Source organism: Vulpes lagopus, chromosome 4, assembly GCF_018345385.1.
Source record: "Vulpes lagopus strain Blue_001 chromosome 4, ASM1834538v1, whole genome shotgun sequence".
NCBI lineage: Eukaryota > Metazoa > Chordata > Mammalia > Carnivora > Canidae > Vulpes > Vulpes lagopus.
This window is the reverse complement of record NC_054827.1, coordinates 24,526,215-24,544,279: the sequence shown is the minus strand read 5'-3', so window position 1 is coordinate 24,544,279 and position 18,065 is coordinate 24,526,215. Positions and strand designations below refer to the sequence as shown.

Sequence of the window (18,065 nt, the reverse complement as noted above, 5' to 3'; positions counted from 1 at the left end):
GAAGCAGTGGAGTAGGGGGGAAAAAAAGAGAGAGAGAGAGAGAGAGAGAGAGAGAGAGAGAAGTAGGATTCCAGATATATTTTGTTGATTTAACATGCCACACTCAGCAAGCACATGCCAGACCCCTCAACACTGCCTCTAGCCTGAGCCACAGCTGAGTCCTTCTGGAAAGACTGGGAGCCAGCCCATCAATCAAAGGTTAGGATTTCCTCAGAAGTGCAATGAATTCGGGTTAAAGCTTATTCTTGAGACACTTTGGTGCAAATATATCATTCTTCCGTACTTCCGCAGCCCTCAACCTGCTAGAAAATTGCTGGGACCAATGATTTAGGCAACCTTGTGACCACCTAAACTCACCCATTTTAAATCCCTATCATCTTTGGGTCTGCCAATGATAAACATTCCTTTGGTCATGTATCCTTTCCCAAATTCTCAGCTTCAATCTGCTATTACCATTTCTCCTGACTCAACTTCCCACTGCGTCCTTCAGAATCTCCTTTGTAGGATTAACAAACAGCCCTACATCCCTAACCCCTTCAATGAACATTTCCTGTGTCAACCAACTTTAATTTAAATGTGGAATGCAATGCAGCCCTTTAAAAGGGAAGCTCCCCATTCTCCAAACCTTCACATATTTCAATCAGGAATGGAGAGATATATAGCATGTCTGTGGATGCTAAGACTGAATATGATAAAGCACAATTCCAATGGAACTGGTAAAATGACTAGAAATTTACAAGGAAGTATATAAAGAATGAAAACAGCCTACCTAAATGGTAAACGCTAGAGGATTAGCTCAAAAAACTAAAGTAGATCCATAGAAGGGTATTATAAAGTCATTATAAATTCATGTTGAAGAATACTTAATGCTTTCTGGGAATACCTACGTAACTAAATCTTTTTAAAAATTATTATTAAGCAGTATGAAATATGTAATATTGATTTGATTAAAAAGAAAGAAGAGCACAGGATATGTGTGCTCAGAAAAAAATGATTATAAATAAAATATCCAAAATGTTCTATAGGTAGTAGAAATAACAATGATTTTCTTTCTTTCCTGTACTTTTTCTATTTTCCTTAATTTTCACAATGAATGTATTTCTTGTACCTAGGGGGAAAAAAGGCCAAAATAAATTTTTTAAAATCCAGAATCATAACACACCCACGATGCTTTTAAATAAAATTTACATAAGCTATTTTAGACTTTTCATATGCTTATTTCCTAAAAACAAAAACAAACAACCACCTCTAAGTCTTTTAGCTGACTGCCCAGAACTTCAGAGTGACTAACAGAAAAACAATAAGCCCTCAAGATTTCTTCTAAGTATATCATTCACTTGACACAATAATTCAAGAAGAGTTTGATAAGCCTCTCCAATTAATTACTCTCTTTAAAATAGCTAACTGCACATGGCTCTTGCTGGAGTCCCTTAACTATAAAACTAAAGATATACTGTTGTTTTATACAGCTTTATTAAAATCCATGCATTCTTTATGCAGAAGGAAATATTAGTCATTTACATATTTTAAAATTCTCTGTAAAAAGAGATTTTCACTTCGTTAAAACATCTGTACAAAGTTTTGGCTAATGCACAAAAGTAGTACCATAGAAGATACTACAGTTATCTTCACCAACTAAATTCCCAAAGAGGCAAAGGAACAAGGGGTAGTGGAAAGGGAGGTGGGCCGGGGGTTGGGGTGACTGGGTGACGAGCACTGAGGGAGGCACTTGACGGGATGAGCACTGTGTGATGTTGGCAAATTGAACTGCATTAATTAATTAATTAATTAATTCCCAAAGAGGAAAAATATTAAGAACAGAAAGTTTACTCTAAACGTAAGTACTAGTTCTACAGCTGCATGTGACATAAAAATAATGATACTTCACCCAAAATAATCTCTAATGACTGGAAATTAAGGCACTCCTTTCAAAAGATTCTTTTTATCAATGCTTTGTCTTTTGAATTTAGCTTTGGAAATAATATTTCCTCTTTAATTCTATTCGAAAGAACTGCTTAGAAGAGAACCAGTATGGCAGAGGAACATTATAGAATGTATTTCCCTTAAGCGTTAATTCACTATATTATATAACATGGATGTATAAATATCACTAGCTTGTATTTTCCACAAAATTACTATCACCAGAATGTTTTTCTTTTAAATCATATCTGAGAAGTTGTATGTCATTTCGAAAAAAGCAAATATTCATGAAAAGTACAATTCATGGATTTAGCATTATGACTAAGAAGAATTAAGATCTTCCTATCTAAGCAAAGTACAGTGCAAGATGCTTTTCAAATCAAGTTTAACAGATATGGTATCTGTCTTCCAGGAATCTAGTCTCCATGAGTTATTATGCCAAAGCTCTTTTGCAAACTAACAGCAGCCGATATAATCCCCCCAGAAATTGTTTCAAATTAGGAGACAGCTTCTTGCTGTTAATAATTTATGTTTAAACTTTGTCCTTCGAAAAACTGAAAGTGGATCTCAAAACAGTGTCGCATTAAATGAATCTCACAAATGGACAAGGAAGGCTCTGAGGGTTGAAGAGAAGGAAAGGTCAGGGGGAGGACACTCAGATACAGAGACAGTCTCGGTCAGCATTTCTAATAACACCTACATTACTACAAATGAACACTATTTCTCCTTTGGTCAGAGACCACTCCAAGGCTGCTACTGTTGCCCACTGCTTTGTTAAAAGAGGAGACAGAAAGGCTACAGAACCTGAGGAGGCCTAAGGCTACATATTTTAATTTTATTATTTAAAAGTGTTGAATTATATTTAAATTTCTTCTTATCTACACTGGTTTTAAAATAGCTCTGTTCCTCTAGCGGATGTTATCTTGACTCAGCAACCAAATCACTTAACTAATTCACTTAGTCAAATCACTTAATCAATTAATTGAGAAAAGTCATATTGCTTTGATTCAGCAGAGATTATCTTAATTTTAACATAGTGAAAGTTGTCATTCTGTGCAGAGTAATTAAGCAAAATTCCACAGATTTTCAAAGCTTTCTATATATAAACATTTTCCATTCACCTCAGAATCGTTGATAAAAATGCACAGCATGTACTCTAAACTTAAAAGTGAACATAAGATTTATTTTCTTCCAACACGGGCAAATTTAAAAGGAAGGTAAAAGTCATTTACTTTCCCACAACCTAAAACAATACTGTTAGCACTGCAGTGACAGAGGCTCCAGATTACAAAGGTCAGTTAGGTAAAAGGCAAAGGCAGCAAAACTCAGATGCTAAGAATAAAAACAAAAATAGACCCAATGCAGCATTTTGAGAATGAAGATCAATGAAAATAGTTACTCAATATCATATCACTTATAGCAGTATTTTCTATATTATGAGACAGCCTTTCTACTCTAGCATTTCCTCTTTTGCTGCTTCTTTACATTTGCCTTGATAAAACCAATACTTAAGCCCCAAATTTTCATGATTTGAAATGAAAAGATAATACATTGCCTTATCTATGAAGTACGTAGCTGTCACAGGCAAGTGAGAAGATAGGGTAGAAATACAAACAGAAAGGCAAGGGAGGAGCAGCAACGTATTTTATTTAACTATTGATCTGAGTAATAAGGCAGCAGGTTGTCTTTCCAATCAAAACTACTTTTATAAAGTAATACAAATGCCCTTGCTTGTTCAATGGTGAAGGTCTTCAAAAGAAATCAACTGAGAAGATGAGGTACAGCAAGATTACAATCTAAACCATAAAAAAGGACTCAAATATGAGTGTATAATGCATGTTATCAATTAAATGCTGTAATTCTCATATATTCTAAGAATAAACAGTCTTATTGCTTCCGCTTATAATAGCATAGAAATTAATGAGACAGTTAATACAGCCAATCAATAATAAAGTAGAGATAATGACATATATATTTGTTGAGCTTCACCACTAGGAAAATAAAATTCAGTGCATGACAATTTCATAAAATCAAGCTAAGAGTTCCACAGATAAAATAATTTGGTAGAAAACTCTGTTTTCTTACCTGTAAGGACAGCTTTTGCTGAAGAATCGGCCAGGTCCAGGGCTGATTTCCCATCAGTGTTCCGGATGTTTGGATCAGCTCCGTGCTGCAGCAGCACTGTGCAAGGAAAGCAGAAACAGTATCTTACCTCGGGGATACAAAGATTATTTACTGGTAAGTGTCGCCTCGGCATGGTGTAGGCGTAAACATACATTGCACAGTTTTTTCTCTTTCAAGAGAAAAAAAGAAGAAAGCAAGCAACAGAAAGGTGGAAAAAAAGCACTGCAGCAAAGGATCCTCTCTAGAGTAAAGCAAAGTTGGCAACTTGTGGTACAGTATTATCACATGACTTAACATCATAAACATGAAACTAGAAAGATCTTGCAATAGATGGTCTGGGTTTGCCTCTTTCAGGCAGCAGAATGGGGAGCTGTGTGCTCACGGTCTCACCCCGGGAAATATGCTAACCATGAACCTCCCTCTCTTTACTACCACCGTGGCTGCTTGTTGCTGCTGCTTTACTGCTGAATTTCCTAACGCTTCCTCTCCTCAGAATAGTTGTAATACTGTGCAAGCCTTTTAGTGGCTCACTGCTTACATATGAAACTCACCATAACACACTGGCTTGCTTCCAAGAAGTTTAACAGACATGGTAATGCATGCAACTCTGGTCCCCTGCAGTCAAGCTGCAAAAAAAAAAAACTGCCTTGCACAATAATTCTTTCCATAAAAAAGGTTTAGGAATAGAAACTCAATCACTATAATATATGCTAAAGAATGAATGCTGCACACATTATATTAGGTAGAAAGTGGCTACAGAGAATTCTTAGACATGGAGGCTCCCCAAAGAGAGAAGCACTATTTTAAGTAATATCCAGATGTAATAATTTATTAACCCAAAACATTTCTCAACCACATCTGGTATGTGAGTGTATGGGGGTTGGGGGGCTGGGTGTCGCTGTAATGCTACCCAACCAATGGTGAAGCTAATAAATACATTAAAAACTAGTTCAAACAAGCAAGGTTGAATTCCAAGTTATTCTAACAGTTCAAATAGTTAAGATTTTGTGTACTCCTGAGAGGAGAACAGTAGCTGTTACCATTTACCACTATCCTACAATATAAATTTAAAACAAAGCAGAAATATTAAATTCAAATAAGCAGTTAAAGACATGTTATATAAAAAATATCTGAGCCGCTTCAGTTGATGAGTCCTGAATTTTCATTCATTCATTCACAGTTCCAAGCGAAAGTACCTACATTCCTTTGGAATATTCGGAAGGCAATCCTCATATATTACTAAGTAATAAGTCCTACTGTTTATAAAGCTCTTCCCCTTCCCTTAATCCACAGCCATCTTGTCAATGGCTTTATTATAATGTACAAAGGAATACCCTTATCTAGAATTAGGACGCAGCTGCTGCAACAGTGTACATCAGCACCTCTTGCAATTCAATCTTGGCTACTTTCAGATTTGGAATAGTAAAAACTAGCCAGATTCTTGGCTGAGAGATCCTGCCAAGACTTTCTATATTATTTCACCCTTGAATGCAAGCAATCATAATTATTTTCCAGATGTTTGCAAACTGACTCAAGAGCTAGTAGAATAAAAAAGTGTCACAATATCAAACTGTAGTTATTCTTTCATCATAATGAATAAGCTTTCATGGCAACAGTTTTGTGGGGTTTTTTGTTTTTTTGTTTTTAATTCCAGGAAGAAATCCCAACATGAAGGTTTGGCTTATAAAGGGTCTTGATCATGAAGCAACCTCATTGTATCAAATGTCAAGCTGACAGCTATCCCTTTATCTTTACTTAGTTGCTCACTGATCACATGCAAAGGGCAGGAAAACAAAGAAGTAACAGCTACCATGAAATGCAGATTTTTACTGCATACTTTCAGAACTTCAGACCCTACTCTAAACAAGTACAGCACTATGTTAATTTAACAAGGCCTGACAATAATATGATGGGAGCATTTATTTTGCAGCTTACTAGGTAGAAGCAAAAAAACTGAAAGCCTATTGTTCCTCCAGAGTTCATCTTTTTTGTTGTAGCTAGTATCTATTATATCTCTGCTATTTTACAGTAGAGATCTGCCATTATAGTTCAGCTACATTTTTGCTTTATTTTGGGTAACTTTTAAAGCGGTAATCTTTTTACTAGAAATCTGTTTTCTAAAGATTTTGAGTCCCAGGTATTTCTTCCATCAGACCTAAATGTACAGAAACATCACTGGCTGAGTAATGCAGCCAACAGGGAAAAAGAAGTTGAATTTTCTGAACCAGACGCTTATAACAAAATCCACACCAGAAAATATTCAACCATTTTTAAGTAACTAGATAGCAGTTAATAAAAAACAAAACTCAGTAGAGTTAAGAGTTTGGGGGACAAAAGGGCATCTCTAACTAAAAGAAAGCTAACTTTCTCTGACTTGTATAAAAGGGCAGTGCTGGGAAGATTACATGAGAACAGAGTGGCATGCAATTGCGCTAAGCACTGAGCCTGACATTACCCAGCAGCTAATGACAATATCGAGAGCCCATTTGTAAATGTAAACTTTATTTATACTCTCACTTCTACCACTAACTACTAATTCAATGCTCTGTCCTAGAGCCAACTCTTTGGATCTTCACTTTTTCTGTAAAGGGTCAGATAGTAAATAGATAAGATTCTGCAGACCATTATGGTCTCTGTCTCAACTACTCATCCCTGCCTCAACCTCATCCTTAAGCAGAAAGTAGCCACAGACAATACTTACAAGAATGCGTGTTCCAATAAAATTTTATTTATGGATAGTGAAGTATATGTTTTGTGTAATTTTCAAGTGTCACAAAAATACTAGTATGGTGATTTTTAAAAAATCATTTACAAATGTAAAAACAATTCTTAGCTTACAGGATACACAAAAAGCAAGGGGTGTGCTGTATTTGGCCCATAGGTCACAGTTTTGCCAGCTCCAACCTTGGGCAGTGATATACAAAGTACGGTCTATGGACTATTCTAGTCTAGAGCTCTTTGCAATCCAGCTACATTGAAATAAGTACAGAAATTAAGAGGAAGCACTTAGAATTGTGTATGTTATTTTAAAATTACTTTCTCTAGTATTTCATTTTTACTATACTTTACAAAATTATTGGCCTGCCACGTACTAGACAGGATGAAAACTGGTCTTCTATCACATACAGTTTGAGAAGCAATGAGCCAGGGCACATGTAAAATTCTCTGGGCCAGAGTTCCAGATCAATAAAGTGAAGGAGCTGGACTAGACAGGTGATTTCTAGATATCTTAGGTAGAGTTATAGCTAAAGATCTAAAGCATTATGACCTGAAATCTTAGTTTAAAAAAAAAAAAAAAAGTTATTTCAAGTAGAATTTTTTCCTTCCCCACCCTCTAAATAAAAATTTTAAAAAATTATTTTTCATTTACCTTAACGCTTTAACAAAAACAAAACTCAAAGTTGAGCCCATTATCAGTGTAAGTTGTTAGGTACATACTAAAATGTCCCAAGCTACTCCCAAGAAATTCCCCCAATCAAATTGTTGTTTCACACTATTCTCTATGGGGAAGTTTCCCTATTTTCTAACACCAGATGAACAGCACATACATCAGGGCAAAGTAACAATAATGGCTTCCAACAATGTCAGCCTACTTTTGAACTGGTGATATGTAGAACTCTCAATTCTGGCTGCTTCAAATTTTGCTTTCAGAGTTCTGAGCTACCAAATAGTAATAAAATATGACATCTAATACATAATACAATTAGAATTTCATCTTGTAACATCAATATACACTGACAAGACACTAATATAAAACAAATTTCTCCTTCAAAAGTCGCACAAATGTCTGAAGCAAAGTTCCCAAAATGTACAAACAATAAACAAAATAAGCTTTAAAAGAAAAACAAAAAAACTAAAATCTGAGTAACATTCAGTACATAAATTCAAGACTACTGTGGCCATTCAAAATCTCCTTGTAAAAAAAAAAAAAAAAAATCTCCTTGTACTATCTTTAACCAAGTAGGTCACATCAAATCTGGAATCACAAATGACTTAACTGTATCCAATTGTTTGAGTGATGTATCTCAAATCCATTTATCTCCTTTTGAGTTTAGGGGTATGGAAAAAAAAAGCAGCTGGCATAACAACAGATAGTTAAAACTAAGGTAGGATTACAATATTCAAAATGTCATACTCAAAAGAGCTTATGGCAAGGACATGTGATTTTCCTATTTCTGGTGCAAGCATTCATCTACAGTGAGCCAGATTCACGTCTTTACCCTGTGACCAACAAACAGTACAGACTGAAATTGTTTCATTCCTCAAAACTATTAAATTGAAAGCATTCATATCATTTTAATTGTTCCAAATAAAAAGAAAATATTCCTACATGTGTGCAAAGCTTCATCCTGTCAAATTCCTAGAAAAATAAAAAGTGCTACTATAATATATTTAGTATAGTTTTCACTATAAAAACTAGCAATTTTCTTTTTTTTTTTTTTTAAGATTTTATCTATTTATTTATGAGAGAGAGAGAGAGAGAGAGGCAGAGACACAAGCAGAGGGAGAAGCAGGCTCCGTGCAGGGAGCCCAACGTGGGACTCAATCCCGGGTCTCCAGGATCACGCCCTGGGCTGAAGGCGGCACTAAACCGCTGAGCCACCCTGCCAAAAAAAAGTAGGAATTTTCTATTAAAACATTGTAAATTCTTTGTTATGTGAATTTCAGAGCTTCATTAATAGTTTTAGAACCATCCCTCAAAATGAACACTCAACTGTAAAAGAAGTTATGTTTATGCTAAAATGTGTTTCATAGTCATCCTACTCTTTAAGAATAGAGATATTCATTTGACTGAGCTTCCAAAATTGAATCACACAAAGGACTAAATTCATTAGATTTTTTTAGCAATTAAGACCTAATTTTATAGTAAAATACCAAGGGACCAAACTTTAACTACCCGCAATCTTCAATGTATAAGACTCTCACCAATACACATGGCTTTTAGAAGACATTTTTTCTAAGTGATACATATGACATTCTGTGGTTGATACATGGTTCAACTGCCTCTCCCAGGGAGGTACATTATAATTGTATAATACTATGTAATGGCATAGTATTATACTACTCTAATACTGTACATATTTATATACTATGCATATTTTTTAAAAGTTTATTTATTCACGAGAGAGAGAGAGAGAGAGAGAGAGAGGCAAAGATACAGGCAGAGGGAGAAACAGGCTCCATGCAGGGAGCCCAACGTGGGACTGGAGTAGCCGACGTGGTCCCCAGGATCAGGTCCTGGGCTAAAGGCAGCGCTAAACCACTGAGCCACCCGGGCTGCCCTACTATACATAGTTTTTAAGAAGCCATTTATCTTTTCATTCAAGATACACTTTACTTACTATGGCATAAAAGTAAACTACTGTATTTTATTTTAAAAAATCATCAAGAGTTGATTTATCACTAACAGTAAACATGAAAATTCAAGTAACCAGCAAGATCCTATGTAGTATACTGTATGGCTTACTTACATGCAACAATTTCTTGTTTCAGTATTGGCTGACCAATCTTTAGGCTACAAATAATGAATAGAACTAGATTTGAAAGAAAAATATAACTTCTTAAAACCATCTAAGAGCTAAGGAGATAGAGAATTATTAGCCCAAAACTAAGGCACAAATGGGAATCCAGAGGAAAACATGTATGGGAACTGCCTTTGTTCTCAAAGCAATTATTAATACAGAAAAATACAAGCTATCCTTTCAATGTCTCATAGGGCAAAGGGAACAGCAATCATTGATTGATTGAACAAGATCCTAACATAGACTGTCCCCACACAAAAAGCACTATATCCTCAGGATGAAGATAAAGTGATGTGAATTCACTCTAGTACAGAATCATATCTCTGGTTGGAAAACTTTATGTCCAAATTATCTGAAGCCTTGAATTTGATTTTAAGGTGATCCCAGATTGTCAGTAACATCAGGGTATCTGGCAAACATAAATATCCATCCTCTCAGGGGAAGGTACCTTCATCAAAGGGCAAAAAAATTAGTCCTATAAATAAATTTATAGTAAAATGCCCAGCACATAGCCAAGATAACCAGGTACAGAGGTTATCTGAAATGCAAAAGCAACAACTAACATCAATAAATATCACAAAAAACAGACCCACAGAAACTTCAGATACCAGAAAGGACTACCAGATATAATATAAAAAGAACTATTCTTACCTTGTCTAATGAAATAAAAGACAAGCTGAAATATCTAAGTTAGATGAAACTATAAAAAGTGATAAGGCAAATTTGTAAAACAACCAAAAAGAATCTCTAGAAATAAAAATACAATTAACTTAAATAAAAAATGAGAGCTTTGGTTTCTAGCCAAAACAGAGTAACAGTAGCCGACTAGCCCTTTCACCCTAATGTAAATAATGATAAAACTGGACAAAATACATGAAGCAACTAATTGAAGGCAGTGGTCAACAGTTGCGTTAAACTGTGCTCTTTGAAAGAAAGGAAACTCAAATGATGGGTACCATAATCATTCAACTCTCTTCCTGAGACAATTTGGCAACCACCTGTTTACAACTAGAATCAGAGCAGAACATGGTGGCCATGCTGAGCTGAAAAGACAAGAGATCTGAATTTGGAGTAGATAAACTGGTTGGAATCTATAGAATAAAAAACTGGAGAGGAGGGAGTATACAGAGAGCAGGGTTCAGATGTCTGTGTAAGGGTCCCCTGGTGGTAACAAGGCTGTGGCTGGCCTGTATAGTTTGTGTTAAGACAAGACCATAGCTGCTATTAGGGTTGAGCACATAACAGAGTTAGCTGAGGTCAAAAAGTACTAGGGGAGAAAGTAGTGCTGAGAGAAACTGAAAGTCTGGTTTTAAGAAAGTATAGAGATTCTAAAAATACCTCCTAAATACAGTTGGTGCAGATCTGAGAAAACAAAAGGCTATCTTAGTTATGAATAAACACCTACCCTAGGTGTCTACAATGTCACTAAATTTTCTCCTTTCACTGTTGTTAACATTTGCACTGATGGTACAAAAGTAACAAAATTGCTGGTAACTTAGTACAAAATCAAGACAGTGGCACCAAACTATACTAGTGATCACTGCATTCTTCACTACCATGCAACTGCCTTAAAAAAAAAAAAAAAAAAGGCAGTTTCATTTCAGGATGCCCTTAATGACAGTATAAATTATTAATTTTATTAAATCTTGACCACATCTTTATAATGTTCTCTGTGAAGAATTGAAACATGCAGAAAGGACTTTTGCCTATCAAAGAAATAAAAGTTGTCTCAGTTAAAGGACTTGTGTGATTACTGAGTCTGTAAGCTGAACTAGCCACTTTTGTCATTATGCAACATTTTTTTTTTTTTTGCAACATTTTTAATTAAAAGAAATATGAACAGAAATACTATGGTCACTCAGACTTGGGTATCTGACAGGTATTTTTAAAATGTCAATAATAAAATTTAAGCGTTCAAGCAAAAATTAGAATTTTGTAAAATTTTTTATCTACCTACATGAACTCGAACTTATAATGTAAATACAATTTTCTGCAGACATCAATATAAGGAATGTACTTTTTAAATATAGTATTTAAAATGTGTCAACAGGGATCCCTGGGTGGCGCAGTGGTTTGGCGCCTGCCTTTGGCCCAGGGCACGATCCTGGAGACCCGGGATCGAATCCCACATCGGGCTCCCGATGCATGGAGCCTGCTTCTCCCTCTGCCTATGTCTCTGCCTCTCTCTCCTTCTCTCTCTGTGACTATCATAAATAAAAATTTAAAAAAAAATAAAAATAAAAAATAAAATAAAATAAAATGTGTCAACATTTTGGAATCCTAACTCAATGAATCAATATTTTCAAAATGACCAATGGAAATTGTTACAAAATCAGGTTTGGGAACAGATTCTTTCAAAGTGCAACACAGACTAATGCACTGTAATGTTATAGAAAATGAAAAGTTTTCTGTTATGGTTTATCCATAACTGCAATTATCCATTTAGAAACTACAATTTGTCATGTTTGGATAGAGATATCAAAGAATATTCACAATTATTTTTAAAATGTTATTAAATACATTTCCCTCTTCCAACTAAAATCTGAATCTACTTCGTTAGAACATACTGCACATAGAAGCAGATATGAGGATCCACCTGACTCTGATTAAGCCAGATAAAGATTATTTGCATTAATGCCAGTATTTTCGCTAACTTTTTTGTTTTGGAAAACATAGTTATTTTTTGTAAAAATGTTATTCCTATCAACATATAGTTAATTTGCTATCTGCTAAATATATCAGTAACTTTATGAAGTTTGTAGTTTTGATTTCTCAATGTTATATATGACCCTATAAACAAAAGCTCTTCAGAGTGCAAAAAAAAAAAAAAAAAAAAAATCCTAATAAATTCTAAAACCAAACCTCAACAAGATCTGCAGAGGAGACAAATGAACATTGAATCCTACTATGATAAAGATTTTTAAGGAACACCTTGGGCTTTCCACAGAAATGTAGTAACAAACCATAAACCCAAGTATCTAGAAGTTCAGGGTGACTTGCCAGCAACCAAACTCTCTGCTAAAACAAGAATAAAAATTCTCAGAGCAGGATAGAAAAAAAAAATAACATTGTAGCCTCCTACAATAATCTATTGGATAAGAAAATTATTAGACATATAAAGAAAAAGGGAAATGTGATCCACAGTCAAGAAAAACAAAACAAAACAAAACAAAACAAAACAAAACAAAAAGTCAAAAGAAATCTTATCCAAGATGGCCCAGATGTTACTTAGCAGATAAAGACTTTAAAGCAATTATTATGAATTCAAAGAATTGAAGGAAAATATAGTATGAAAAAGTATACAGAGAGAGATAATCTAAGAACCAAGTTGGACATTTTTGATTTGAAAAGTTAAAGGAATCATTCTATCCAATTTTAAGATTTATTTTAAAGCTATAATAATTATAACAATGAATTATTGGGATAAAAATAGATGAATAGAAAAGATCAATAGGAAAGAAAACAGACCAATTCATGTATGGTCAATTGATTTTTCTGTAAAGAAGGCAAAGTAATACAATGATGAAAAAAATAATCTTTTGAACAAATCATGATAGAGCAGCAAACGTTATCTACATATATAAGAAAAAGGAAAAACACAAAGTTTGATTCTTACCTCACACTATACAAATTAACTCCAAATAAGCCATATACTTAAATAAAAAGTTAAAACAATAAAACCTATAGGATAAAACATGGAAGAAAATCTTCATGACCTTGAGACAGAAAATATTTAAGATAAAAAGGGTCTAACTATAAAAAAATTGATAAATTGTAGTTCATCAATTAAAATTTTGTTTTTCAAAAGACACAATTATGAACCTGAAAAGAAAAGCCACAGGCTAGAACAAAATAGTTACAACAACTACATGTGATAAAGAACCCAGATCCAGATTATATAATGCTAAGACTGTAGAAACGACTCTTAAGTAAAATAGTCCAGAAATAGCCTTCTATTGTGTAAAAGTCCAAATTTTTAATCCTACTTTTTTTTAGTCTTTACCTCTCATACAGAAACCACTAAAAATTCAGAGTTCTGTCCATATCTAGAGCTAGCATGCTTGTGATACATTACTTAATTTCCCCTTAATTTCACTTGCCTTTTTGTATCTAATTAAGATGCCTACTTATTACTTCTTTCCACATATCTTACTGGAGAAAAATAAGACGATATTTCTTTTTTTTAAAAAGTTCAAAAAAATCAAATTCTCTGTAAGTCTGCTTCACTTACTAATGGCAAAACATCCTAGTTAAGCAGTTAAGTACCCAGCTGTGGTGAAGCGCTGGTCCTCCTGAACTACATGACACAGGTTAGAGTCCTGGTTCTGACACCTCCCAGTTTTGGGGCCCTGGATGCTACTTCACCTCTCTGCTCTTTCATTTTCTCATCTGCAAAAAAAGTGGATAATAACTGTACCTACCTCATGGGGTTATTAGGAGGACAAAAGGAATAGATATTTGAGGAATCCTTAGAACAGTACCCAGCACATAGGAAGCATGTGATTAAGGCAAAGAAGATTAAGAGGTACAAAATTCCAGTTATCAAATAAATAAGCCACAAGGATGTAAAGCACAGCATGGGGTAGATTCTTGATAATATTGTAATAACTTTGGTAACAGATGGTAACTAGACTTACCACAGGGATCACTATAATGTACACCTGAGATATTAGAAAATATTTATTCAGAAAATTAATCCAAGTAAATAAAAATTTACTGAATTCACATAAAAGAAAAGTTATAATCAAATTTTAGCATGAAATTTTATAATAAAAGAATCCTCCACTTAGATTTTGCTCCCATTGTCAAGTTGACCTATAAATACAGAAAATCAAGAATTTTTTAAAAGATTCATTGCATCTAGAGTAACTTAGAAACAGATCATTCTGTATGTATATATAGAATTTTAGAACCAGATCAATGACATAACTTTTTGCAATAGAGTTAAGTCAGGCCACAATACATCTGTGAAATCGCATTATCTGTTTACACAAGCCACAGTTTAAGATAAAGCAGGCCCTGGAATGGATATAAGAATGATTATAACAAAGGATATCTTTTTCTACCTGGAAACCCCAGAGAGTCAAGTCTAAAAGAAAATACTGTCCAGGAGTCAGACAAATCTGGGTTTTATAAAAATGCTGTCCTTTGCATTGTCTGACCTTACACAAGTTACTTCACCTCTGTCAATCTCAATCTCCTCTTTCATACAATACTACCTTCCTCAGAGAATTGTTGTTATAATTAAGTGAGACAATATATATAAACCTAGCTTGGTTCTTGGTATATAATAGGGACTCAACAAACACCCTGCCCCTTCAATCAGGATCTTTTCATCTGCCTTTCAAAAACAGAATCATGCACACAGAAAGTACTAAAAATATATCTGTTATATTGAAATAAAGGCAAAATGGTAAGAGCCCAAGGAACAGCGAATTCATTTGCGCCAAGTCAATTATTGTTTTATGCTTCATTTAGGGGGAGATTACTTTTTCGAAAACTTGAGTAGATGCAGCTAAATGAAACAACACCAAGAAGGAAGAAGGCAGATAGCTTTAGTCTGACTGTGCAAGTTTATAACAGGATCACAGAATTTTTACAGTTCTAAGGGACAATGACCACATGCAAAGGTGCTTCCCAGTCTGTCTCTGGGAGAGAAGGGCAGACCCTACCTACCTTTCTGAAACCTTCCCTAAATCATCACCCATCTCTCAAGGTCTCAAGGACTTAGTATTCCAGGCAAACTTCCCATTAGTATAAACATGAAGGCAGGGGTGGCTGGGTAGCTGAGCTGATTAAGCATCTGCCTTTGGCTCAGGCAGTGATCCCAGGTTCCTGGGATGGAGCCCTGCATTGGGGAGTCTGCTTCTCCCTCTCCCTCTCCCTCTCCCTTTGACCCTCCTCTTGCTTGTGCACTCTCTCTTTTTCTGTCAAAAAAACAAATAAATATTTTTTTAAAAAACCATTAAGGGGGATCCCTGGGTGGCGCAGCGGTTTGGCGCCTGCCTTTGGCCCAGGGCGCGATCCTGGAGACCCGGGATCGAATCCCACATCAGGCTCCCGGTGCATGGAGCCTGCTTCTCCCTCCGCCTGTGTCTCTGCCTCTCTCTCTCTCTCTGTGACTATCATAAATAAATAAAAAATTAAAAAAAAAAACCATTAAGGCCAATTAAAATTAATTTCAGTACCGCTAGATACAAGGTTTAAAGTTACACACTTAAAAATATCTTCTGGAACTGGAGGGTATTATGCTGAGTGAAATAAGTCAATTGAAGAAGGACAAACATTATATGGTCTCATTCATTTGGGGAATATAAAAAAATAGTGAAAGGGAATAAAGGGTAAAGGAGAAAAAATGAGTGGGAAATATCAGAAAGGGAGACGGAACATGAAGGACTCCTAACTCTGAGAAGCGAACTGGGGGTGGTGGAAGGGGAGATGAGCAGGGGGTGGGGGTGACTGGGTGATGGGCACTGAAGGGACACTTGACGGGATGAGCACTGGGTGTTATTCTATATGTTGGCAAATTGAACACCAAAAATAAATAAATAAATAAATAAATAAATAAATAAATAAATAAATAAGAATATCTTCTGCAAGGAACATAGAATTGAATCCATACTATAACATTCTGATTCTGCTTTGAACTTTAGTTTAAGAAACTGTATCACTACTATTTTCCTATACCTCTGAGAATTGATTCAACAGACTGAATTTCTATGTACTGTTGTACTTTCAATCTGACAAAGACAAAGAATGTAACTCTTAAGTTTTTATTCTTTGGGAAATACACCAAATAATTTTTTTAAATTGACTTTTGTTTTTCTATCAGATTTGATAAATTATCCTATTAACAATATTCTTTCCTTTCTTCTTCTCTTTTGTTCTACTTTTTATTCCCATAGCTTATTTTATAACTGGTAGGGTATCTCTTAATCCCCTTCACCTGTTTTGCCCACACACTTCCCAATCAATATTACAGCATTTTCAATAACACTATTCAATCACATTTTCACACCCCATCTCAGTTCCTTTCCCCTAGGTTGAGGAAAAAACTGATTTTCTGAATTATTAAATCATAATTCAAGTTTAAAAAATTAAACAGCATGTGAAACAAAGGATATAAACCAATTCGCATTGATGGTAACCAAGAACAGCATTTGGTAACTGCCACCCAGTCCATTACTAAGCTTTTACTGAGTGTCAGAATACAAAACCCACCTATACAAAAACACCTTACTGTTGTCACCTGAGGGAAAACAGAATAGATGGGAACAAGCATTTACTGAGGCTCTACCTGCTTTATTATTTCACTTAACTTCCATTAACAATCCAATGCAATATGCAGGATACCCATTTTATAAATGAGAGATTGAGGCTCATAGCAACTAAATTATTTGTGCAAGATGACAATTTTTAATCTGTAAAGTAGAATTCATACCTAATACTAAATCTAGGCGTTTAATTTCTACCTTATCATCCTACACAAGTACAAGGCACAATCACCCCAGAACTGTAATTCAAGCTTCCTTCTCCTTTGGTGAATTCTTAAAAGGCACATCTCTACATTTGTCCTAAATACCTTATCTACTACTCCCATGACCAATGTCCTCTTTCTCATCCCATCCAACAATCCCTCTGTGGGAAAGCATGACACCAAGACTCAGAAAAAACACCCATAGCAGCTCGGGTTCCATTTTAGGAGACCTACTAGAATACTTCCTGCTCTTGCTCCCTCAAACCTCATGCTCAAGCATATTCTTTCTAAAGATCAACACTCAAAACTGTGTCCCAAAATAGGCACAGTAAATAAAAGACAAAATAAAAAATACATGCCCTCTATCTCTAATCATGATTATTTGTACCACACAGCTAATTTAGAAATTCTCAGGCTTGACACAAAATAAATATATATTGGAATAACCTGTGGGATATCTTTTTTCTGAAAGATTTTATTTATCCATTTAATGAGAGAACACGCACACACACAGGGAAGGAGGGCAAAGGAGAAGGAAAGAGAATCTCAAGCAGACTCCAGGATGAGTACCAAGCCCAACACGGGGCTGGATCTTACCACCCCTGATATCATGACCTGAGCTGAAACCAAGAGCTGGACACTTAACCAACTTGAGCCACCCAGGAGTCCTATCACTGTGGGATTTCTTAATGGCTTATTTGTAACTGCCATATCTAAGGGCAAAATATGAAACAATTCACAATAAGGTTTATATCTTTACTCCTGGATTCTGTTTATAGATGAAAAGTCTAACATCTACTCCATTTTAAAAAGAAAATTAACAGATTCCAATAATTTAAGAACTAAAACAAGAATACCTAAGATTTTTTAAAGCCTGGAAGTGTAATTATTATCCTTAACTTTCTTTGTAGTTTGGTCAGCTGAGAATGAGGACTGGAAGGGGCTCTGTAAGTCTTTCTTTCCCTCTGGACCTGGTTCTGCAATCTCAGTTACCACAGAACTATACAAAGCGAGGACACGGA

General features: G+C 35.1%; 1 protein-coding gene across 1 annotated transcript in view; it reads right to left on the bottom strand.

The window, feature by feature from the left end:
- The window catches only part of TNKS (tankyrase), a 212,390-nt gene that overhangs the window by 142,901 nt on the left and 51,424 nt on the right, over positions 1-18,065 (bottom strand). Inside the window, exon 3 of the mRNA XM_041753371.1 lies at positions 4,006-4,101. Within this exon, the coding sequence (XP_041609305.1) occupies positions 4,006-4,101 (96 nt within the window). The remainder of the gene's footprint in view (positions 1-4,005; positions 4,102-18,065) is intronic.